The sequence below is a fragment of the Empidonax traillii genome, unplaced genomic scaffold (genome assembly GCF_003031625.1).
Source record: "Empidonax traillii isolate 1590-97213 ecotype Southwest subspecies unplaced genomic scaffold, ASM303162v1 scaffold7:size3022706, whole genome shotgun sequence".
Lineage (NCBI taxonomy): Eukaryota > Metazoa > Chordata > Aves > Passeriformes > Tyrannidae > Empidonax > Empidonax traillii.
In genome coordinates this window covers 2,648,389-2,671,995 of record NW_020955200.1, presented here as the reverse complement: position 1 = coordinate 2,671,995, position 23,607 = coordinate 2,648,389, and the positions used below count along the sequence as shown (strand labels likewise).

General features: G+C 41.2%; 1 protein-coding gene across 4 annotated transcripts in view; it reads left to right on the top strand.

Moving 5' to 3' along the window:
- The first annotated feature begins 227 nt into the window (after window positions 1–227).
- The window catches only part of CEMIP2 (cell migration inducing hyaluronidase 2), a 47,323-nt gene continuing 23,943 nt past the window's right edge, over window positions 228–23,607 (top strand). The window contains exons 1-7 of one of the 4 annotated variants that reach the window (XM_027881916.1): window positions 965–1,039; window positions 1,585–1,687; window positions 11,846–12,182; window positions 16,642–16,782; window positions 17,324–17,885; window positions 21,219–21,388; window positions 22,635–22,823. In XM_027881916.1, coding sequence (XP_027737717.1) covers window positions 11,858–12,182; window positions 16,642–16,782; window positions 17,324–17,885; window positions 21,219–21,388; window positions 22,635–22,823 — 1,387 coding nt within the window. In that variant the 5' untranslated portion in view covers window positions 965–1,039; window positions 1,585–1,687; window positions 11,846–11,857. Of the gene's footprint in view, window positions 295–948; window positions 1,040–1,584; window positions 1,688–11,845; window positions 12,183–16,641; window positions 16,783–17,323; window positions 17,886–21,218; window positions 21,389–22,634; window positions 22,824–23,607 lie in introns of those variants that run through there. The other 3 variants (XM_027881933.1, XM_027881926.1, XM_027881940.1) reach the window with 3 other exon arrangements.

Genomic DNA, 23,607 nt, shown 5'->3' with positions numbered 1-23,607 from the left:
CCCCAGCAAAGGCAAGTCGTGGAGCTTCACAGTCCCTCTGAATTTCTAAACCAACTGATGCTCTTTGCTGTGTAACAGCTACAGGCACAGGCTCCTTGCAATTCAGTATATTTTGCGTTCAGTTTGATTTTACCCAAATCAGACACTAAAATAAAAAAAAAAATTAAAGAAAAAAAAAAAAAAAGCCAACCAAAAAAAAAGAAACAAAAAACAACCCACCCAACCAGAAAGCGTTGGAATCAGATTTTCCAGTCATCTCTTTCCCCAGATCACACTGCCCGGACTACGACTGCTGTAAGTAACTTTGTTCTCTCTCCCCGGTCAGGTCGGTCAGCGCGCGTGTACCGACACCTGCCCTGTTCCTCTGCCCTCTGCTACTGTCCCCTTCGATGCGCTCCATCCCTCCATTCCCCTCGCCCGCTGCCTCTAAGGAGGCAGCGCGCTGTGTCTCACCCCGATTCCTCCCACTTCTTCACCTGCTTTCGCATCCCGCGGACCTTTCACAGCGCCCCAGCACTATCTGCTAGCTTATACTGAGAACTTTTTTCTTTATTTTATTTTTAAAACTCGGACATGGGCATTTACCGTTGTGTCTGATATTTTAGTTGCAAATCAGCTTCTATCCACCGAGCCCGGAGGAGACCCGTAGGTCAGACCGTAGCCCCGGGTGCTGCAGGAGGCGGACGGGCGGACCGGGAGGACGCAGTCCCGCCAGGAACCCCTGCAGCCGGGCCGGAGCGGAGCAGCCGGCGCCGGGCGGCCCCGGCGGGTCGAGGGGCGGGCGGGCGGCGGGGGCGGCCCCGCTCCGCCCCCGGCGCGGGGGCGGTGGGAGCGGGGAGGCGGGGCAGCGGGGCGCAGCCGCCGCCGCTCGGGGCCGGGAGCTGGGACTCCCCGCCGGGATCGCGGCCGCTGCCAATTGCGTAAGGGCGGCAGCCGGGGCGGGGAGCGGTGGGACTGGGCGAGCAGCCCGCGGCCTCCCGCCGTGTCCCGGGCGGGGAGCGCCATGCCGCCGCCCTGAGCGCGCCAGCGCCGGGCCCAGGTGAGAGCGCACCCGGGCCGCCCGGGCCGGTGCCAGCAGCGGGACGGAACGGGACGGGCCTGCCGGAGAGGGTGCGTCGCCCGAGTGCGGGCCGGGCTGGGCTGCCGCGCCTGCCGGCGGGCTCCGCCGCACTGGCCTCTTTTGTTCCTGCGGCCGGCGGGAGGGGAGGGAAGGAAGGAGCGGAGAGCAGAGGGAGGGAAGGACGGAGCGGGGGCGGCTGCAGCAGCAGCCGGCGACGGGGCGGGGAGGGCCGGGCAGCGGCCGGCCGGGGGAGCCCCCGGGGCGCTCGGGCTGTGCCCGGCAGGTGTGGGCCCCGCGACCCCTCCGCGGGCGCTCGGCAGGTGCGGCGGGGCCGCGCCGGCCGGGCCCCGGCTTTGTTTACGCGCCCGGTGGGATGCTGCTGGAATCGCAGTGCGAAGCGGCTGGGCTCAAATCAGCATCGCGGCAGGGACCGCGGTGGGACTTGGTAGGTATCCCCGAATAATCAGGTTATGGTGGAGTGCTTTCCTGGTGACTGGTAACTAGAATCTGTTTTACTTGCCCAGAGGCACGGAAGAATCAGTGGGAGTTGTACATCATCCCAGCCCTTCCAAGAAAAGAGGGTGTGTGGTGATGAATGTGCCGTGGTTTTACTACATAACAGCTTAGGTGAGGGCTGTGAGCTGAAGATGCTGTCCTTGTTTGTGCTTTACATGTGAATTAGTGGCACGGATTCTTTAAAAGGGGAGAGGTTTTATATTCCTGAGTAGTTATAAAACCAAAATAAAGCACCTGGGCCTTGACCGAGACTAAATGAAGATAAAACAGTACTTTGTATTTTTGTGTGACATTAGTCAAGTTTTAATGAATCACAGAAAAGATGTGAAATGGCTTATGGGTAGCATTAGGGAGGAGGGGATGTTCATCTTTGTTCTTAGGAGTCTGTAGCTCTTCAGCGTGCTTTGTCTACATGGATCCTATGCACTGCCTGCACAGATGTAAAATATTCTGCCTGACCAAGTTTGTTATGCCTCCACCTCCTGCACTCTCCCTGCCAATACAGCATCCAACAGTCTGTATGTCAGGGAAAAAGTGTCCAGAGCAGTAACAGTTTTATGGAAAGCACTCATAAAGCCCCCATCGTCAAGGGGATTTGAGAAGAAAAAAAGGGAGTGTTGGGGGGGGGAGAGGACAAAGATGAGGGGTGTTGTGAGGTCCATGCTAAAATGAGTGTCTTCTAAAATTCAGCATATGATCTGAAGAGTAGCTGGGGAGTGTGCTGTTTTGAGATGTGGATTGGTGTTTTTCAGTGGCAGACTGTAGGGTTTTTTTAATTATGAATGTTATTGCTTTTATCCCCTCAGTATTTTATGGGGAAAATGGTGGTGAGGGTTGGCTGGAAACTTTTAGCCAGTTCATCAGACTTGTCAGTGGTTGGTGGAGACACACTGGTGACCCCTGTGTGGAAAAGCCGTTGTTTTCAAAAAACCCTGTGAAATCCACGAAAGGTTTGCAAGCTGTAACAGGTCCTGTGAGTGGAAGAGTTACCTTTTAGTGGCTCAGTTCACATTTCTTCCAAGTTGACATACCAGGGGATGGAGCAGGAGTACAAAAAGGTTATTTTTCCTCTAAGGCATGAATATAAAAATAGATAGAGCACAAGCTGAGGGACTACCTTGGTTATTTTACAGTTTGTTTTTCTTTTTTAAATTTGAATTGATACATGTTTGAGTAACTTGTACTTTAAAGGAGGTTAGGAGTTTTATTTCCTTGAGTGAAATAAAGGGTGTGGTGCGTAGGGACAGGTGCTTTTCAGTGTGATTTAAATACTTCAAAACAATATTCTTATCACCAAAGATGCAAATTAATACCTGTGTGCCTGGGACAATCTGGACTGGAAGTGTTCTTTAATTACAGATAACTTATTAATTTGCTTTTAATACAAAGCAAAGTCGTTAACTTCCTTTATTACATGTCTACAGTGTTTCAGAAAAATTCTATTAAAAAGTTTTAGTGTGCTTTTTTTTGTGTGTTTTGAGGTTAGCCAGTTCAGCTTCTTGCCATGGAAGTCTTGTTTGCAGAAGATGAGTGGTGTTCTCGAGGTCATTATTTTTTCTCCACGTGAGGAAAGAAATATGGGTGTGAGATATGTCAAGGACCTTACTTGGTGACTCGGTTATGTCTGTCTTACCTGTTGAGTAGGAGATAGCCCTTTTCTTCTTTACCTGTGAGATGGCTCTGCCCATTCTCTGGAGCTCCATCTCCTCTTTATTTTGCCTTGTGCAGGAGCTGGGGGCAACTGGGGAGGAGAAGGAGCTTGGTCTCCACTGTTTGATGGGGGCTGATGCTACAGCCTCCACAGCTGTAAGGCTACACCCCTGCTACCTCTGTCCCACAGCGTAAGGGACTTCTTGGCTGATGGGCCACGTCATGCATGTCTTCAAGGAAACTTGTCCCACAGTCCTTGCGATGACACTGTTCTTCACCTGTGTGCTTGCACCAACGATTTAAAGACCTCAGACAGATCTGGTAAATCTCACTTTCTGTATATTAAAAAGTTATATCATAGGAGTATAGTCTTAAGGATGTCAATAAAGTTCATGTTTAGTATTACTAAGACAGTTTTGTAGAATCATCTAAGGTGTGCATCAAAACATAATTAAAGTCTTTATTGTAAATTGCAATTTCTTGGTTCAAATCATGATTAGACTTGATTCATTCTCAGCTATTTTTATTAGAAGGGATTTCACTACCGATTTAATGGAGGTAACTTCAACAATTGTTTGTAGATATGTGTGTAGAAATCCACTGAAATACTCTCTTTGAATAGTAATACTGAGAAAGAAAAAGGAGAAAGCATAGAAAACTCTATGCTTTTATGAAGAGTGTGAGGGACAAAAATGATGTATTTGCCAATATTGAAAGGAAATACTGAAGGCATTAAAGAATGCGTACTTCAGAACTTGTAACAAATTTTATTCCTTTGGTGTGAAGTAGTTTAATGCAAGAGAACCTGCTAGCAGCTCTTATATCTTTTTGGTGCCTGGGATTAAGAAGAAGGGGATTGTGAAAAAACAGAGTGGTGCAGTCCTGCAAGATGACCATCTATACCTGGCAGGATGTTGCGGTACTTAGCGACTGGGTGCAAAGTTCTTGGAGTTTCCTAGAATGGAGTTTACCACATGTGGCTGAGCTGAGCAAGGATGTGATCCTTACAGGAGGAGAGGTGATTTTGGAAAAGTGAAGGCAGAAGACAGTTAAATGAGATCTTAGAGCATAGTAGAAGTGACCACATTGTATCAGACTTTGTGTCCATCCAGGCAATTGCCCCATGTCTGACAGTGCTGAGGAAAAGGCATCTGGTATAGTTACTGCATAATGATGCTACTGCTTTCAGCCTCGAACAGTTTACTGCTCAAGGACCTCCTAAACTTGAGGCAGTATTATTTATCCAACAGCCCTCTGACTGAGACTGACTTTTCTGCAACCTTTTTTGCTCTCTGAACCTATATAAAGACTTGGAAGTCCGTAGCGTACAGTACTGAGTCAGGCTCAGAAACTTCTCTGTCTCAGCTTCCCCCCCTTCCTCCCACCTCGGAAGAGACATGAACTCATTTGCATTCTTCCTGCTACTCTTGACTGTATGAACCTGTGTCATATATCCTCTCTCTTAGTCATCCACCACCAGGATGAAGAATCCTTTGGGAGTTCAAACAGCTAAGAAGTGCTGATGTCACAGCCGTGTTCTCATTGGATGTGATTTGGAGCTCTTAATTTTTTTTTTTTTTAAGGCAAACTCATTTACCTTGGCTCATACAAATGCAAGACAACCTCAAAGAATGTGGCTGTGCAGCTGCAACAGTTCAGCTTTTCAAGCAGCATTGTTTTGTCTGTGGTTGATGCACAATTAAAAGCAGTCCTTCAAGTAAGCAGAATAAGGGATGACATATCGTTTACTGAAGGTTGAGTTGAACAGAAAAGAAAATTACAAGAACTTAACAGCTTTGTCTAAGAAGAAAGAAATGTGCATGGTGATATGGAAGAGAGTGCATTATGCTAATCATTATTGTTTTAAATATAATGTAAACATGACGGCCCTCTGATTATAAAGTGGTTCTATCAGTATACTCAGGAGTATTTTTGCTTGTATCTGTTGACCAAAGCTAAACATGGGATATGATTCTTTTCCTCACTGCCTGTTATCTTCTGTACTGTCATATATGCTTATAATTTTAATTCTTATAATCTACTTATGAGAACTTTTCAAATTTGAAAATAAGAAAATAGATATCTAATCTTACTTTCCTCCTCTTTGGAGGACGATTGTAGGCCTGTGATTCAAGGTAGTTCCAGAACTGGACTTCACCTCTCTGAAGTGTATTACCATTACACAGAGAACTTCCTGCAGTGAAGTCCTAAGCTGTGGCTGTTTGGATGGGATTTGTGCTTTTCTAGAGACTGCAGATAGCTGTAGATTCCACTTCTCATTGTTAATATGAGAAGTAGTTCAAGTTTTTTGCTGTTTTGTTTTGTTTTTTCCTACCATTATATTCAGTTTCTCTAAGGTGAATGCAGCAAATCTATTGCTTTTGCATGAAGCTGTTGACTTAAATAGAGCTATTTATTTACTTAAAAGTAGACTTGTACTCAGATGCATCACTGAGCTGAGAAGAGCAAAGTGTTTTCTGAACTAACTCTCCAATGTCCCTGAGAGGCTAGTGACTACTTTTTTTTCTCATATTACAGCCTCGGAGCTGAAATAAGCTGTGATTCATACAGCAAGCTAATAGCAGATGGGTGACAAGTTTCTACTCTTGTTCTTGTAGACAAATTATTAAGTCTTTCATTCCTGAAAATATGAAACAGTAAAAATTGTTCCATTCATATTGCTTATTTTAACCCATGTGCCATATTTCCTAGTGTGCCCTCTTGCATCTGCTGTATTTAAGTCATCAGTCGATTCACTTGCATGCAAAGAAACAAGTGATTTCTACAGTTTCCTCCAGCAGAACATGCTACTGTTTTAACATGAAAACCAGAATAGAGCTCTCTGATTTATAAGTAATTTATAGAGGTTAACTGTATAAAAAAGAAATATAGGGAGAAAAGTGGAATTCACTCTAAGTCTCAGGTACTGTTTTAGATACACTGCCTACAGTTTGCTGTGGCTTCTCGGTTATGTTTCTTTGTTTTAGTGTGCAAGATATGAAAATACTACAGTCAGCAGACTAAAAATAGCAGTGTCTTCTGGTCAGTTAAGAATTCTTGAAAGCTTACAGGATAATGTTTGGAAAAAAAACATGTCCCTGCAGTTTCTGCAGTAAGACACATCTCTGCAGAAGTATAAAAATCCCTAAGTTATGAACATGAATTTTCTGCAAAATTAGATATTTCATCTGCTGCATCAAATACCCTGACAGTTGTATAAGTGAAACCAAGCAAGCTCTACAGAGTTTATTCACACAAACTATGGGTGAAGGACAAAAGCCCAGTTGTCACTGGAGTGGGGAAACCATTTTTCTTGTACAAATACCCATTTTGCCCCTGATCTTTCAGTCTTATCCTTCATGGTGATCTACCAAACACCTTCACAAGAGGATAGGAACTAAATTCAGGGCTGTCCTGTATGCTGTAAGCCATGAATCTGATAGTGGTTTTGCTTGAAATGCTATAATTTCATACTTGTCCCCGTAGAAATATTCCAGAGGCTACCTGTCTACTTCCCTTGGGAAACAATCATATCATCCTCTCCCCCTCACCCTGTCATTCTTTCTAATCCATAGCTAGTAGCTTAGTTGTTTTGTATATCACCTAAACATACGTAGTTCAGCTTTCCCTATAAGTTTGAAATTTCCTTCTGACCTGGAGAGATACTAGTGTGCTCAAAGATTTCATTAGACCAGCTCATGAAGATTAGTCCTATCTATAGACCTTGTCTTATAGTGTAAATATAATGCATGCTTTCACTTCTGTATCTTGATATGTGGTATCAAAGTGATTCTGTGCTTTGAAAGATTTATTTTAGGAAACGTGGTCCTTTGTTAAAATGGTTGTGTATTGTGTAATTTTGCATGTTTTCTGTGTGCCAAAAAATTCACTAAAAAATAGTGGTGGCATGCAGCAAACAGTATGTGTACCTAGAAGACGTCAATAAGAGTTTTTACGCTTTTATTTTAAGTCAGCTGGGATTTTTCAGGCTGTTATAAAAGTTCTTGTGATTTCCAACAGTTGCTTAACTGTATTAGTGTGTGCATATTCTTTCCAGCTTTTGTATATAGGTGAAAAAGTGGGTTCCTACAAACATTGCTGTCTGTGGTCACAGTGCATAGATAGGTGTAATTTCAGAATGAGGAAGTAGCAGAAAATGTGGAACCAGATAGGGAAATGTGGAAGCAGATAGGAAAGCAAGTGGGCACCCCGTGTAACTATAGGGGATTATTCTTAATGATGAGGTTGAGATTTGTTGAACTGGGGACTTCTAGGGCACTTGAAGCATTGAATTAGTATCTCCGTTGTGGTTGACCAGCTTGAAGGCTTGTAAAGCTGTGCATGTCATACTTCAGGGGGTTGCTTTATATCGCTTTCTATTCAGTAATTGTAGCTACTCAGAAGCTTTTTGACACTCAGTTCTTGTCCCTTTTTTCTTATATCTCTCACTGCACTTTGATTTCATACCAGAGAAATGCCTCTACCAGGAAAGCAGGGAGTAATCATTGTGGTGCTGTGTTTCACGGGGGAATATTTTTTTTTCCTGGTGTGCGTTGTTTTCCTCCACTCTTCCTCAGCCTTTTCCTTAAAGGAAATTATATACTCTGAAATTAGACATTGTGGTAATAGATCAGCACTAGATTTCTTCTAGTTTCTCTTTTGTTTTATTTTTAAGATGTATGATCCTTAAAACATGCTTTAAGTGAAACATTAATTTCTTTACACTGTACAGAAGTAAGCATATTTTCTTGACAAAGTTTTCAGAAGGTGCAGGAGTGTAGGAGTTTTCTAACATGTTTGACAGGTTTTATTAGACAGCAGAGAAGCATGAAAGATCCTGGAATATTTCTCATGTTTTGGGTGGCATCAGGTAAAGTTTTGAGTTATCTGGTGAAAGAATCAGATTCCTTTCCAGGAAACCAGCCCCAATATGAGTAATGGACAAGCATGGCACTTCTCAGCACACAGTCACATCTTAGGAGGTTCAGGTGTTATTCCTTGGATGTACAGTGCATATGTTTCTAGTTTCTGGCAGTGTGGAACAACATGGGCTTTTATGGGTGTGATAATGGCAGAAGTTAAAAGTGGTGAAGGAATTCTTGAGGAGACTGGAGATGTTGCAGCATGTTCAGCAGCTCGTTGCTGTCTGCCTGCTGGGGTTTGCTGTCCACGCAGCTGAGATGCTCTGTAGGCAGATCCAGACTTGCAGGCATTCACTGTTTTCACTTAGACACTGTGCAAAACAAAAATTGTATTTTAGGTGGTTTAAGCTGAGTTGGCTGATGTTATCAGTATGAGAAGTACTTGCTTATGTTTTAGGAAGGGGTGCATGAGAAAAAATCTGGATTGTGGGGAGTAGCACTACTTGTGCAAAAGATTGATATGTAAGTAGTGCAGTCATCCAGCAGATGGGTAGTGATGAGTACATCGTGAGATGAAGCATCTGAAGTATTCCAGCTGAGTCTGTGGATAGGAAGCTTCCCTGGTACTGATGAGCTAGAAGCACATGTTTAAGTGTGGCCCTGACTAAAAGCTGTGTTGAATAATGGATTTAAAGTCTTGCATGATAACCTGTTGAAGGCTGAAGTGCAAGAAGTTTGGGAATACTGAGACAGTGGCGTGCCTGAATGGCATGACAGATAACATATTTGTACAACATATTTGTATAACTCTTAGGTTGTATATGGTACGAGAACTCGAATGTTGTTGAAAAGACTTTGAAGCAAGCTGCAAAGTAAAATACTGCATCATTCTCTGTACTACAGTACAGTTGTAAAATTGGGTGGTGGTCTTGTCTGAGATTGTACCATCAGGATGAGGTGCCCAGATGACAAGCTGGTTTAGGAGATCACAGCATAGGCTTAGGTCAAAGGGAAACATGGAGAAATTCAGGTGCATGGGAACTTGCAAGGAAATGTGATATTTAGGTAGTTCAACAGTTTGTGGTTTTTGTCCTGCATTTTACTCTTCAAATGAATTTACAGAGAAAAATTTGTATTTGTGCTGTATTTGTGACATACAGACTGTATTTGTGCAACCAAATAATCGCATTTCTGGGGCACAAGTGGCCATACAGCCAATTACAGTGCATGCATTTTTGTGGTGCTGTTTGAAGGCTTCCACCGAGTGGAAATGAATAAGCCAATAATTTGAATCAGATTATCAATTTGTCTTTTAAAAAAGCCGGTAGCTGCTGTACGGGATAGAAGAGATCCTTTTTCAGCTAGAGAATTTCAAATAACACAGGAAGAGGGAAGGAGGTGTTGCAATGGTCACTCCTGTTTTAATGGAATGCTATATGGTAAGTCTCTAGAATGTGCTAAGTATCTCCTTGTGGGTTTGTTTCATTATTTTTATTTTGAAATGGGCAAGAAAGCAATTCTGCGGTCTCTTTCCCACCAGTCTTTGTGTGACCTGTGTCTGCACTTGAGTGTGATAGTTGGAAAACTTTTAGGGTTTCCAAAATGGGGTTTGCAAGCAGAGCAGAATCCTTTGTACAAAACAAAATGTGCTTGAAATATGACACAAATGTTTTTAATGTCTGTTGTAATGAATGATTTTTTTTTTTCTTTAGAGGTCTGGCAGTACTTTGAGACCTTGATAGGCAAAATTGTGGTAAAATTATTTTGTAAAACTACGTTGAGTTTTGCATAGGCAATTTGGATTTAGGTGATATAGCTGAGTAATTAACAAACTCGTTAACTCTTTGTGTCACGCTATAATGAACCCTGTAGTCATTTCATCAGTTCCACAGATAAATGTCATAACTGAAACCTTTTAAGTTTAAGGAGTTAGGGTTTCAAAAGAAGTCTTAATGCTGGATCAGATTTCTTAAAACTTTTAATCAACAAATTAGTCCAGTATTTGTTTCAGCTAGACTGTCTTTGAATTAGCTGAAAAGCTCCTTCTCTGCTTAGCTTTTGACACCACTTGTAAAACATAGAAATGATTGAATTTTCCCTGCTGAGAGATGACAAGTTGAGTGTAAAAGCACGTGTGGTGAACGCAAACTGTTCCACTGCTCATAACACATTGGGCAGTTAAGTCTGGGAAGGGAAGATTATGTTTCTCAAATAACAGAAAGGAGAGTGGTGAAAATCAATTTGCTGTAACGAACAGGTGCGAGAAACACTGCTGGAGGACTTGGAATAATTTTTGCACTCTGGGATAGCTACTGCAGTTAATGTTTCAGTGCCTTGATTGTCATTGTGTATACATCAGGAGATGCATTGTCTTCCATACAAGGGTAATCCAGCCTGTTCAATAGTAACGATTCTTTTGCCTTGAAACAGTGAAGTATCAGATTTTGCAGGATGAGAGACAAAAGGCTCCTTTGCTACTTCTCTGAATAAGATTACAGTTGTCACATTTCTCCTTCATCAACATGCCCTTCACTTCAGAGTAACTCTTTGTTAATGGAAGAGAAAGAGGATCTTTATGGTCTTCCATTATTAGTAGTTTTTATTTTCCTGATTCACATTGCTATTTAATACACATGACTTATGCCTAAATCCCCTTCAGGATTTAGTTAAAAAGGTTACCTTTCAGTTTACTGAAACTTGAGCAGCCTTCTCAAAAAGTTCTATCCATAAGAAATGTTAATAGTAATGAGAAAAAAAAATCATGCCAACTTTGTGAGTACTTTGTAGAACACTGTTAACTGGAAAACCTGAGATAACAGTCAAATGCAGGTTTGTGTCTCTTAAAGCAGAAAAGCATGGTGGTTTAGAACTGGTGGTGAGGATGGGCCAGACAGTGATGGCATTGGTAATCTTTCCTCACTGAGTGCTTCAGAAGAAAGATGGAAGCAATACTAGCAACTGAAATAAAAGCTTCTGGGTGATAGGTACATTGATATGGAGCAGTCGTGTTGCTTCCAGGCTTTGTGTCCAATCTCAAGCATCTCAGCAGTGAGGAAGACCACAAGGTTTGCTGAATGAGATGCAGATGGCTCTCTTGTAGGACCGTTCCTGAGGCACCTTTACTAACAGTTGAATGCTGCTATAAGTAAACTAAGAGTCTGTGGGCCTGTATGCCTCAGCTCAGTAAGAGCACTGAATAGACAGCATGAATAGACACAAAATAGTATTTGGTGTTTTGTATATTTAAATGCATTTTACTACTTCCAGTGTGGAAAGAAGATTTGTCTCTTTCAGCTTCTTTTTCAGGAAGGAAAACAGTGAGGAATTTGTTCAGCTCCTGTGCGCAGAAGAAATACATTTAGGCATTCTTTGCATAACTGTGGGGAAGCAGGGGTTGCTAGCGTTCTCATTGTTCAGCTTATTTCTTAATCGCAGAATACAAGTTAACTGTGAAAAAAATACCTACTAGAACTATGAAGAAATGGTCTGTGCTCTACTGGGTTCCCACGCCAGATGCTTTTGAGCTTACTTTTGTTGAAGGCACATATACTATTGTTTCATGCTGTTAAGTGCTCAGTATTAACTGATTGACTGATACTTCGTAAATAGCCACAACTTCAGTGCCTGTCCTTCTTTAGAAATGTGGCTTAAAATTGCCTGTCGTTGTTATTTCTTTTTTCCTTTTATGTATTTTGATCTGTGTTCTGAAAGCCTGTCTCTTATCTCTTCCCTGTGTGTGTGTGTGTGCGCGTTCCAGTGACTTTATAACATGCAAGACACTGATGCCAGGGGGAGCTCCCCTGCATTCCTCCGGCCTCAGAACGGGAACAGTCACAGATCTTCGGGGTACATCCCAGGGAGAATTGCCCCTCTCCGTCCCCCGCCGCCCTCACAGAGCCATGCTGCAGCTGAATTTACCTCAGCCAGACAAGAAGCCCGGACAAGACTTCCGTCCCTACCAGTGGAGCAGCACCGCCGACAGGCAGAAGCCAACAGGCATAAAAATACTCTTATTTGCTTTGCCATTTCTAGCCTTTCACTTTTTGTTGCACTGGGGATTTTTTTGGGAATAGCTTCAAAATACGCTCCAGATGGTAAGTTTTTTTGCAAACAAAGTCATCCTAGAAGTTGTACTACCTGTGATCATAACTCAATAATTCAGCATCAGGATTAGTGTTGAAAGTTAAGTGCAAAAGTAGGACACTTATGTGCACTAACATGACACTTACTGCACTTAAAATGCACTTAATATGACACTTAGTGCAATTTTAACATTGAAGGAAGCAGTGTTTGGGGCAAAGATCAGCTCCTTTTTATGTTATCAGTGTCGTTTTTATTATGCATGATTTGATTTACTTACACGAAACAGACATAACAGTAAATAAAGATTACTGGTTGAGGGGAAAAAGGCATGAATGTTTTATAAGCATAATTATTTTTGTCTGCAGAAGCTGTCTTTTAAGTTCCTAAATTGTAGACAAAATGAAATCCTTATCTGGGTAAGCAGTAAGAATATAGAATATAAAGAAGATAATGAAAAAGCATTCAAGTAAAAACATTTAAAAACCTGGGAGATCCTATACCAACTGTACGTATTTGCTGTGTTTTTACACAAATTGGTCAGGGCCTTTTTTTGATCCATTAGCCTTGATTTTTTTTTTTTTTTCTCCAGCTCATTCTAGAAAACTGAGCAACTTTTGTGGAATTTGGAGAATCTCTGAGGTGTGTCAGTGTCTGTAAAGCATGAACAACTGATGTGATTAACTGGTAATCACAAAGTGTATGTCACTCTGACCAGTTACTCCTAAGAGTTGCTGTAAGGTGCAGTTGGTAGTATAGTTTGGAGCATAGGCTATTTTGGTTGTTTTGCTTGAATTTTTGGGGTATTTTTAAGGCAGAAGTCAGGTTTCTAAAAATTAAACAGGATTTTGAATTGAAACTGTTGGCTATTGTAATAGAATACTTAGACTTATCAGTAGCTTTTGGCATAGTAATTAATAAGATGCAGATTCCAAAGTCAATATAACACAGGCTGAACAAATCAGAGAATCAGTTGAAGATTTCAGATGACAATACAAAATGAACGCAAACATCCATCTGGACTGCTCTTGGTGGTAGGTTGCTGTTACAAGCAGATATCTTGGGTGAAGTTACTGAGTTTTCTTAATAATAATGAAGGAAAACAACAAAACCTTCGGGAGTAGTAAATGGAAGGTTATTCCTGTGTTGTGATCCGGATCACTGGTAATGGGTACATCTACTAGTACTTTGGTTACAGACACATTCGCAGAAGACTGAGGGGTGCCTTGCCCAGCTGACTCGTGAAGTACTTGGGAATGAAGTCAGGCTCCTCTCAGTGATGCTGAGTTAATGGACAGAAACTGATGCACAGTTAATGATCCGTTAACTGATCCACCTTAATATGAGAAAGAAATTCTCTGCTGTGTAGGTGACCATGCATCGAAACAGATTGCCCAGAGAGGCTGTAGAGTCTCCCTCACCAGAGGTATTCAAGAACTGTCTGGATGCAATCCTCTGCTGTGAGCTCTGGGGTGGCCCCACTTGAGCAGGGAGATTGGACCAGGTGGTCCACTGTGGGCCCTTCCAACCTTACCCGTTCTGTGATACTGTGAAATCCTGACACAAGAGAAACTCCTATAAGCAAGCAAGGAAGGTCTGGTTGATGTGTAGTTGTTGGAGCAACTTCCCAAAAGTTCTCCAACAGATCGAAATGTTAATACACTTAGTTCCAACACAAGCACATGCAGTACTGCAGCAAATGACATCAGTTCCAGTTAGGTGCGTTCTTCCTCAGGGCTAATTGGAAATGCATACTGTTAATACTTATAATGACTGTTTAAAACACAGTGGAGGGAACATGGCACTTGGTGGTAATTGTATGTAAATCCTAAACCAAAGGGAAAACAATAATCTGCATTCCTGTTCCTGCCTGTCAGCTGGTTTCTTTTTTCCTCCTTGCTTTTATCATCCTGTCATCTCTTTTTCTAAGGAGCCCTGAACACTGGAAATCAGAAAGAACACTGGAAATGCAGTTTTCTTCCCCATTTCCCTGGGCTTGTGCTGCACAGTCAGGATGACAAGTGGGGGAGGTTTTCAGTGAAAAGTTTTCTGCTTTGCCCTTACAGCTCTTGGCTGGAGCTTGCCCAGGATTAGCAGGATCCTCAGAAAATTCAGCTGCCCAATGTGATAAACTTATGCTGAGCATAATATAACTCTGATAACTTTTTCCCAGAGACCTTAAAAAGACTGGGTGTCTAAGCAGGTAGAAAGTAACTATTTTACTATATCTTGAGAACTGTTTCCTGCCCGACTTTTCTCCTGCCAAGTTTCATGTGCTGGCTCCATGGAAAGTTCTAGAGTTTATTTTTTGTCAGGGTGTTTTCTTGTGGGTGGAGTGTTGTATTTTTCCTCAGTGATTTGCAAAAATTTCACTTCCTCCCCCCCGCTATTAGAAGCAACAAAACCTTAAGGAGAGTTGGCCCATTTTTACAGAAAGGCACTGAAGCAGAGACTTGACTTCAAGTTTTCAACATGAGTGGCTAAATTTAGCAGGTCATCACTACCTGCTGATTTCTGATCTGTTCCGTTTTCATTTAACCTTAACTGTAGAGGCAATGACTGTCGTCTGTAAGATGTAATCGATAATTTTGGAGGTAACATTGGTGAAGTTTTAAATACTAGATGTTTCCATGCAACCCACTGCAATTGCTAAGGGAGAATTTCAAAATACTTTTGCTTAGCACATCTGTTTGCCAAAAAGTTGATCCACCATGCCCCAGAAGCATGTTTGTGTTCCAGGAGTGCCTGTTTCTGATTCTGATGGCATTCTTGATGGATTGTAATGTACCATCGATATTAAAATTATATTTCTTTTTAGTTACTGTGCTATACCTCATCTTTCTGACTCAACAGAAAAATCTAAGTCACTGGATCTGCTCCTGTGAATCACATTAAGCAGAAGTCATCAGGTTGCTGACTCATGGTTTCCTCACACTGCCCTTTGCTACTAGCCAGGAAATAAGTGTTTCTTCACAATGCTTGTGTGTGTGGTATCTGGGGAAAAGGGGTTAGGGACTCTATGAGTCAGGCTGTAGGCTTGCCTTTATCTGCTGAGTGCTCAGCAGTCTTGCTAATTGCAAAGCTTCTTGCTTTTTGGCTTTCCCTTATTGAATTACATTTTCCAAATGCTATCTTCATAGGATCCTCCCAGAAGATTTAATTTTGGTTTTCTTTTTGTATTGCTGCTTATATGTCTTTTGCCCTTTCTGCAGTTTGCTAATTTTTCTGCACTGGTAGTGAAATCTTGATGTATGTGAGTTTCCCAAGTTGTGAGGGATTTGATAAGTAGAGAGTTAACACTGAAGGAAGAACATTTCTGTCAGCAAAACACAGTTAAACTTGTGGCTAGATTTTACTTTCTTTACATTTTGCAAGAATGGACTATTGCTAATAGCTTTTTTTCTCTTAAGTTGCACTTAACATGTGTGGGTGTTTTTCTCCAGAAGATAAATTGTGAAAAGGCTATTCTGACTGTGACTTTCACTTGGGCTGCTAACATGTTTATTTTGGTATCTTTTTAGTTGTCTTTTACATACGAAAAACATTTTTAATCTGACTTTTGGTAACATATTCCAAGGAATATACTTTCCTTTTTATGTGGTATGCCTGTGCTGCTGCATTACTCAGATGCTTAATATGCTAAAGACATGTGTGTTGTAAATACTACGTTGCTGTAACTTCATCTGAAATCACACAAGCCTGTCACTTCCTACTGCTGCCTCTCCTTTTCTGGCCTTGTAGCTTGGTGTTACTGCCTGTGTAGTGCCAGACCTTCAGTAGAGTTTCAGCAAGGATTGCACGTGTCTCTGCTTTTGTAGCCTGATACTTAAGCCAACTTCCTAAGGGATACAAACCAGTAAGTTTAAACCCAAATGTCTTGTCTCCCAGGAAACTGCTCTAGCTAGTTAGATATTAATATTAAATATAATAAGGATGTATTGTCCCTCTTTTATCCATTACCTGCAAACCTACCCTGAAAGAATTGATTTGGGTGCTTAAAAGCAATAAGGTATCAGCCTTTCTGACACAGGGAAGAGACCTTGAGGGAGGTGAGATACCTAGATGCTTTACAACTGTGTCAGTTAGCCTTGGTAGCTGGCCTAAGACTTCCAGTGCTCATTGTGACTGCTCTGCATCTGAATGCATCCTGCTTGCCTCTTCTCATCTATTACAGGTGATATAGCAAATAAGAAAAAATCCGATGGAGTTCAGAAGTATCTGTTGTCAACAGTGTGTGGTTTAATACAGTGTAAGAATGCCTTTCGAGCCTTGAGAGTTTAGCCACCTTTCAGGTGTCTTTTTGGCTACTCAAATACAAACGGTAGCATCAGTGGCTGCGGTGTTGTAACTGGGGAAAGAGGTGGGAACCCTTTGTGGGTGACTGGCTCTCTTACTTTTGTTCATCCTAATGATGCCTTGATTGATGTGATGGTGTTTTGTTTTTGAAAAGTTGTATTTCACATTGTATTGCAGAGAATTGTCCTGATCAGAATCCTCGTCTTAAAAACTGGAGCCCTGGAAAAGATCCTGAAAAACGAGTTTTTATCAAAAAAGGGGATTTGTTTCGTCTGAACTCAGATGCTACAGTACACTCTATAGTTATACAGGATGGAGGTATGAAATAGCAAGATAAACACCATGCTTCAGTGTTCTGCATATTTTTTGCTTTTGTGATTACATAAAAATATATTGGAAATTTAAGTTGCAGCTTACTGACCAGTTGCTGTGCTTTTACTTTTCAGCCTGCTACCAGGTCAGGTATGTCATTCAAAAGATGAATAAACACTGTAGTGTCTTTTCAATGCAGCACTGATACAGTTTTCTGTGCAATATATAGTAAAAAAACAAAAAAAATTGTTTAGTAGCCTTCTTTGTCCAAGATCTATTTGTCTTCTGTTGGTACCTGTTGTATATTAGTAAATCCTACTGAAATGGCAGAAAATAATTAGGAATAAACCAAGCAAATTCTTACAAAGATAAATCACAATTGGTAGCAGTTACTTTAGCAAATATTCATAAATATATGTAAGAACATAACAGCTTAATTCATGGTTGTGGAAATTAATCTGTAATTTTTCTGTTGTTCTTACTGCAGAAATTTTTTGAGTCTATCTGAATTTTGCTTTGACATATAGAAATGCTTTCTTTCCTTTAGGTTTACTTGTTTTTGCTGATGATAAAGAAGGTTCTAAAAATATTACCTTGAGAACTCGATTTATCCTGATAAAGGATGGTGGAATGCTTCATGTTGGAGCAGAGAAATGCCGCTATAAGTCCAAAGCAACTATTATTTTGTATGGGAAATCAAATGAAGGTGCTGATGTGCTAGAATTTGGTGAAAAATTTATTGGTGTGGGCCCTGAAGGAACACTGGAGTTGCACGGGCACCAGAAGGTGTCATGGACTTTTCTGTCAAAGACTTTGTATTTCTCAGGGCTGGCCTATGGTCCTTATACATTTAAAAAGAATTTTTCCCGAGGACTAAATGTTAGAGTGATCGATCAGGACACAGCAGAAGTTTTGGAAGTGCTGAAGTTTGATACTCACGAATTTTCAGAAGAAAGCTTGAAGCTCCAGAACTTACTGAAAAATGGAAGTCCTGGTCGCATTATTGCTATTGCTGTAGGAGATTCGGCTGCTAAAAATCTACTGGAGGAAACCAGAGTGACTATTCAAAATCTTTTGGGAAGTAAGTTTGTCAGAGGATTAAGTTACAGGTAAATAATTTATTTTCCCTTTTGTGCTAAGTAAAGATGAGATGCAGATTTGGGGGATTCGTTAAATTGACAGTGTCTGTTCATAAAGTTTTCGGAGAATTCTCGTGTTTTACATAGTGCTGCAGTAATAGTACTCAGTGATACAGTGCAGAGACTGATAGTTACAGATATTTGTGTGATAAACTTTATTACTTACTTGTAATTGCTCTCTTTCACTGTTCTTTACAGAAATTAAAAGTGGGTGCATCAAGCATTTTTCTCTCGTTCTAAGACACAGGTGGGAAAGAGCTTCTAGGCGGAGCTTTTAATGTCTACAGTTTTAGAGAAGCAAGGAATGGAACTAAGTGATCTTTAAGGTCTCACCAACCCAAACCATTCTGTGATTGTAAGGGATACTAATCCCGGGTATCAAATGCCATCTTATTCATACTCCTGCACTGTTGAAATGAAAGTACATTACTCCTCCATTGAGTCCACAAAGGAACTGATCTTGGAATGTTTTTGTAATTGAAGTGCACTTATAAAGTGTTTCTGTATCTTTTGACCATTCTTTTCAGTTGGTCAGGATTTGGATGGTGAGATGGTAATAGTTATTACAGGAATTATTAAAGCAGGAAACTTAAACTGCTGGGCTGTTCATTTAGTTGTTGCAAAGGGCTTTTTGCAGTGCATGTTTTGAACTTGGCTTGTGCTGCAGAGGGTTGTTCACACTACTCTGGGCACACAAAGCAATGTACCCAGGTGGCCCAGAAGGCAAATGGCATTCTGGCTTGTATCAGCAATACTGTGACCAGCAAGACCTGATTGTCCCTCTGTACTGAGCACGGGTGAGGTCACACCTCGAGTCGTGTGTCCATTTCTGGGCCTCTCACAGCCAGAAAGACATTGAGATGCTGCAACTTGTCGAGAAAAGGACAATGAAGCTGATGAAGTGTCTAGAGAGTAATGCATATGAGAAGCAGCTGAGGTAGATTGGGGTGTTAAGCTTGGAGAAAAGGAGGCTCAGGGGAAACCCTACCACTGTCTACAACAATCAAAAAAGAGGCTGTTAGCCAGGTGGGATTGGTCTCTTCTCCTAAGCAGCTAGTGACAGGACAAGAGGACTTAATTTCAAGCTGCATCAGCTGAGGTTCAGGAATTCAGCAGGAATTTCTTCGTGGAAGAGATTGTTAACCATTGGAATCGACTGCCCAGGGAGTTGGGAGGATGTCCAGGGACCCCTGGATTTGCTCAAGAAATGAGTGGACATGGCACTGGGTGCCATGCTCTAGTTGACAAGGTGGTGATTCGTCACAGGTTGGATGTGATGATCTTAGAGGTTTTTCCCAGCCTACATCATTCTAGGATTCTGTGTTGGTGATACAAGGGAAAGTATACCCAGTCTCCTAAGTGACTGTCAGTCCGTTCTTCAGCTTCCATTGAGGTGGTCTTGTATAACCTCATTATATTGTCCAGTATTTTCCAGGAAATTTGTCATTTAGTTTTTCTGTTCTATTCTTATCCCTCACTAGACCCTGACATCTGGATTCCTGTTAGTTTCCTCCCTAAACTTTGGCAGAGGCGGGCTGGCGTGTCAGTCAGGATGGCATGTTCTGACCTCAGTTCCTGTCAGGAACACATTTATGTCACTGGCTGTGTAAGGGTGGGGTCGTGGGATGGAAAGCACTTGCAGTGCTGCCTCTGAAGCAGTTTGGTCAGAGGTGCCAAGACCAGGATGTCCTGTAGAAGAGCACCACTTCTGAAAGCAGCAAAGCCCCTGCGGCTTTGGGTTGTTCAGGTTGTAGTGCAACCTGCCCCACCTGTCCTGAGAGGTGTAGATTTGTGGGGTTTGTCTCTGCCTGTGACCTCCACACAGTTTGTCTGAAATAAGGAACTTCTTCATCCTGCAACTTGGGAAGAAGCAGCCTTTTTCCTTCTTTGCTGAACTGATTCTTGTCTGTTTTCCGTAGTCAGTAAAGGCTCTCTAAGCACATAAAATTGTTTTATTCTGCTGTGGAAGATGGGCGAGAAGCTCTCCCTGATGGCTCACTGAGGGTCGTTTTGTTAAACCTGTAAAGCTAGTGAAGAAGATTTCAGCATGGAGGTGAATACTCCATTACATCCCTCTCTCCTTCTACCTCTTCCTGCAAAATAACATGCATCAAAATATCTTTATCTTTATTTTAAATGTTGATATGTGAAACATTCAGATTGTTTACTGCTGCTGCTGAAAAGCTGACCCGATATGTACTATTCCTATGAACGTGTTAATGAATCCCAATCAACAAAAATATCAAGAGGGGACTTAAATAAAGGCAATAGGATCAAAGGTTTAATATCTGGTTTTAATATCTGCCTTTAAATCAATCATTAGCAACGGACTGTAGTCCAGATAGCTGACACTGTTTTCATTTAGGGTGAATGATTCAACTTTAATGATGCAAAATTGTCCAGCTTTTTAATAGATGATCTTGACTGCTTCCTCTCTCTGTGCACATGATTATGGCATTACAGAGGACAGCAAAATAGACTTGTTTGTTTGAACTTGGTGGCAGCTTTCTGTGGTGTGTTTGCTTTTAATTTCCAAAAACTTAGTTGCACTGAGCAGAGCCATAAGAAGGGCAGTACATCCAGGGCAGTTCACTGCTCTGTGCTGGTGCTCAGCCAAGTAGGTGTCCAGTTGAGGGATAGGCTAGGGAGGGGTGAAAAACAACAACCCTAGGTCTCAGCCTTCAGAAATTTTGATCTCTTGTGCAAAGATTGTGTAACAGCCTGTGGTTCCTTTTCTGGATCTGAGCATCCTGAAAGATTCAGAAGCTATTGCCTGTCCAGCACAGTAGCCAATGCCAATGAGTGCTGTTGCCTGTGTCCATCTCTCCTGGCCTGATGAACATGTGGTCCCGTGGGAGGCCTGGTCACTCCTTTGGGGTGCTGCTGCCTGACGGCAGTGGGCCATGGCAGGAATGTTGGCTCTGGCTTCTGGTCTTCCTGTGCCCTACTAATACTTTTTGGGAATAGGATCCTGTATTGCTTTTGTTGCTCATCTCTAGTGATTTTGCTTTTGGAAAAAAGTGTATCCTGTTGAAAATTTTACTGAAAATATATATGGAACTCTTCTCCAGTGAGAGCTCTTTTATTTGTGAATTTATATATAGGACATCCACTTATTTTAAACAAATTTTCTTTTCAATGAGGTCTCCGCATTTTCTTCTACATTTTGAAGTTGCGTTTTAAAATTAATTTAGAAGAGCAGACAAAAAAGTTTTTTGGCTTTGGTGCTCCTTATCTTTTCCTGTTTTTGTGAAGAATTGTTAAGGGCTATTATATTTAAACATTTATTTTTGATTTTCACAGGCAAGCCTGGGCTTTAGTTGGTGTTATAGGTGGTGGAAATTCTTCCTGTAATGAATCAGTGAGAAACTATGAAAACCACAGCACTGGTGGGAAAGCTCTTGCTCAGAAAGAGTTTTTCACAGTGGACGGTCAGAAGTTTGTTGTGAGAGCTTACAGCGAATGGAATGATGGTAGGAAAGTGTTTTCTGAAATGCTACAGTTGGAGAAGAAGAAAAATATTGTATATGCTTTTTTTTTTTTTTTTTGCTAGAGCTGTTGGTTACAATTTAAATTTTTGAGTGCTACTGTAAGTTGTTTTTTGCTTGCTGTGGATGAAGTATGAGGACACAGTTCTTCAGTGCTACCTCTTCTCAATCTGTTTGTATAGAGTATCTGAGCAGTATCATATTGTCTTAATTTTTTAGTCTATCTAAGTAGAGATAGGGGTGTTATAAATGCTGGGGGTTTTTAAATTTTATTTTAGTATTTTTTCAGTCATGTATATTTTAAATCTAAGCTTTTGAGATGTTGATTATGGTGCTAAAAAAGAAAACTTGATAGAAGCTAAGAGAAATGTTTTATTCTTGCTACAATTTTTCTTGCTGTTTGAATGCTGAAGTTTAGGCAGCTGTTCTCATACAAAGTTGAATCTCTGCTATAAAAAGCTAGAAGGCCTATCACTTATTTTTAATAATTTTAAATTTAGGATATGTGTGGGTAGTTATCTCCTTCTGGTTTTAGAATTACTAAGCAATATAGTGTTTTCCTCACAAGAATTTTTTTATGGTAGTTACGTATTTATTTGTTAAGCAGTTAAGCCATTAGGTACTACCCTTTTACTGTTCATTATGGCCCTATGAAAATGTACAGACTTGTATTTTGGTGGATTTTTTTTTAAATATATCTTTTACTTATTGGTGCTGTAGAGTTAAGTTCAAGAGTTAGCAGAAGCAGCTGAATTTGTTCAGATCCATCATAAGCCAGTGAAATATCATGTGTGTGTAATTTAGTCTGCCAAATTGTTCTATTAGCTGTGCTTAAAAAAAAAAGTCCCTCTACCTTTTTTTCCAGGGCCTTGATTACATCTGCAGAGTTTAAAATGGCAAATGTCACTTGAAACAAGCAGAGGTAGCTGAACCTACAAATTGTTACCATATGATATTAGTTGTTTGGTTTGTTTGTTTGTTTTTTTTTAAATCATAGATTTTTCCTCTTGCTGTTAGTTCTGCCTTGTCGCTTTGTTTCATTTGAGAGCAAATAAATAAGCAGGCTGTAGAGGTATGTCACACTAGCATGTTTAAGGTCAGAGTTGTAGTTTAGAGGGCTTTGGAGCTTGCGAAATCTCATACATATTTTATTAGTATCTACTTGAGAATGGTTTCATATAAAGTTGAATATCTTATATTGTGTTTACTTTTTTTTTTTTTTTTAAATTAGGTGTCCCAGTTTCAGGCTTCCAGGTGGAAGCAGTAGGTGGAGTAATACTGAATCTTCTGGATGATGCTAGTAGTTGGGAGCCTGGAGACCGGATTGTGGTTGCAAGCACAGACTATTCAATGTATCAGACAGAGGAATTCACCCTTCTTCCCTGCCCAGAATGTACCAAGCATCAGGTTAAAGTCAAAGGTATGAGAGCAGTCCCCACTTGAAGGCCTGTGTGAATAAGTGTTTGTGCGTGGACAGTCCCTTGCAATGGGAGCAGTAAAGAACAGCCTACATATCTCTCTGTGGCTTTGTTGCCATATACACAAATATGCAATTCTCCTTGCTGCAGAATGACTCTATAGTCAGGTCTGCCTCGCAGCTTACTGTATTAACTTTTCTTTCTCATGTCTTCCCAGGCTTGTTGAATGCCTTGGGTTTTTTCCAAGAGGATTATGCTTGTTTTCCTTCCATGGCTTCTTTCTGTCTTTTCAGAAGTTCTCTTTGTATGTGCTTAAATAGCTGTTATAGTTATTACCATTTCCTTTGCCTTTAGTGTCCTTCCTATCTTTTGAACTGCTATCATTATAAATTTCTCTGTTGTTATTAAAAAAGGAGAAATTAAAAAAAGGAAGAAAAAAGAAAATTGCAATCTTTGACCCTGCTCCTTTTTAGTTTTTTCTCAGTTTCCTCAGTCTACTTTCTACCCCCCCCAACAAAATGGTTATGAAATAAGTGTCCCTTCCAAGATTCTGCTCACACAGGATATCCCTGAGTGGTTGCAATCTGTTTTTCCTTTGGGTGTGATGTGCACAAAATGGTTGTGTGTGTTGTTGGCCATTTCCTTTTTATTATCTGAGTCATTCTGCTTGACATCACAAGAGCTTCCCAGGGGACTGGTTTGCCAGTTATGCTGACGTCTGTGTTTTCCTTCTGCTACTCCACACCAGCTCCATGCCCTCCTTATTGATGGTACTCCGGCTTCTGA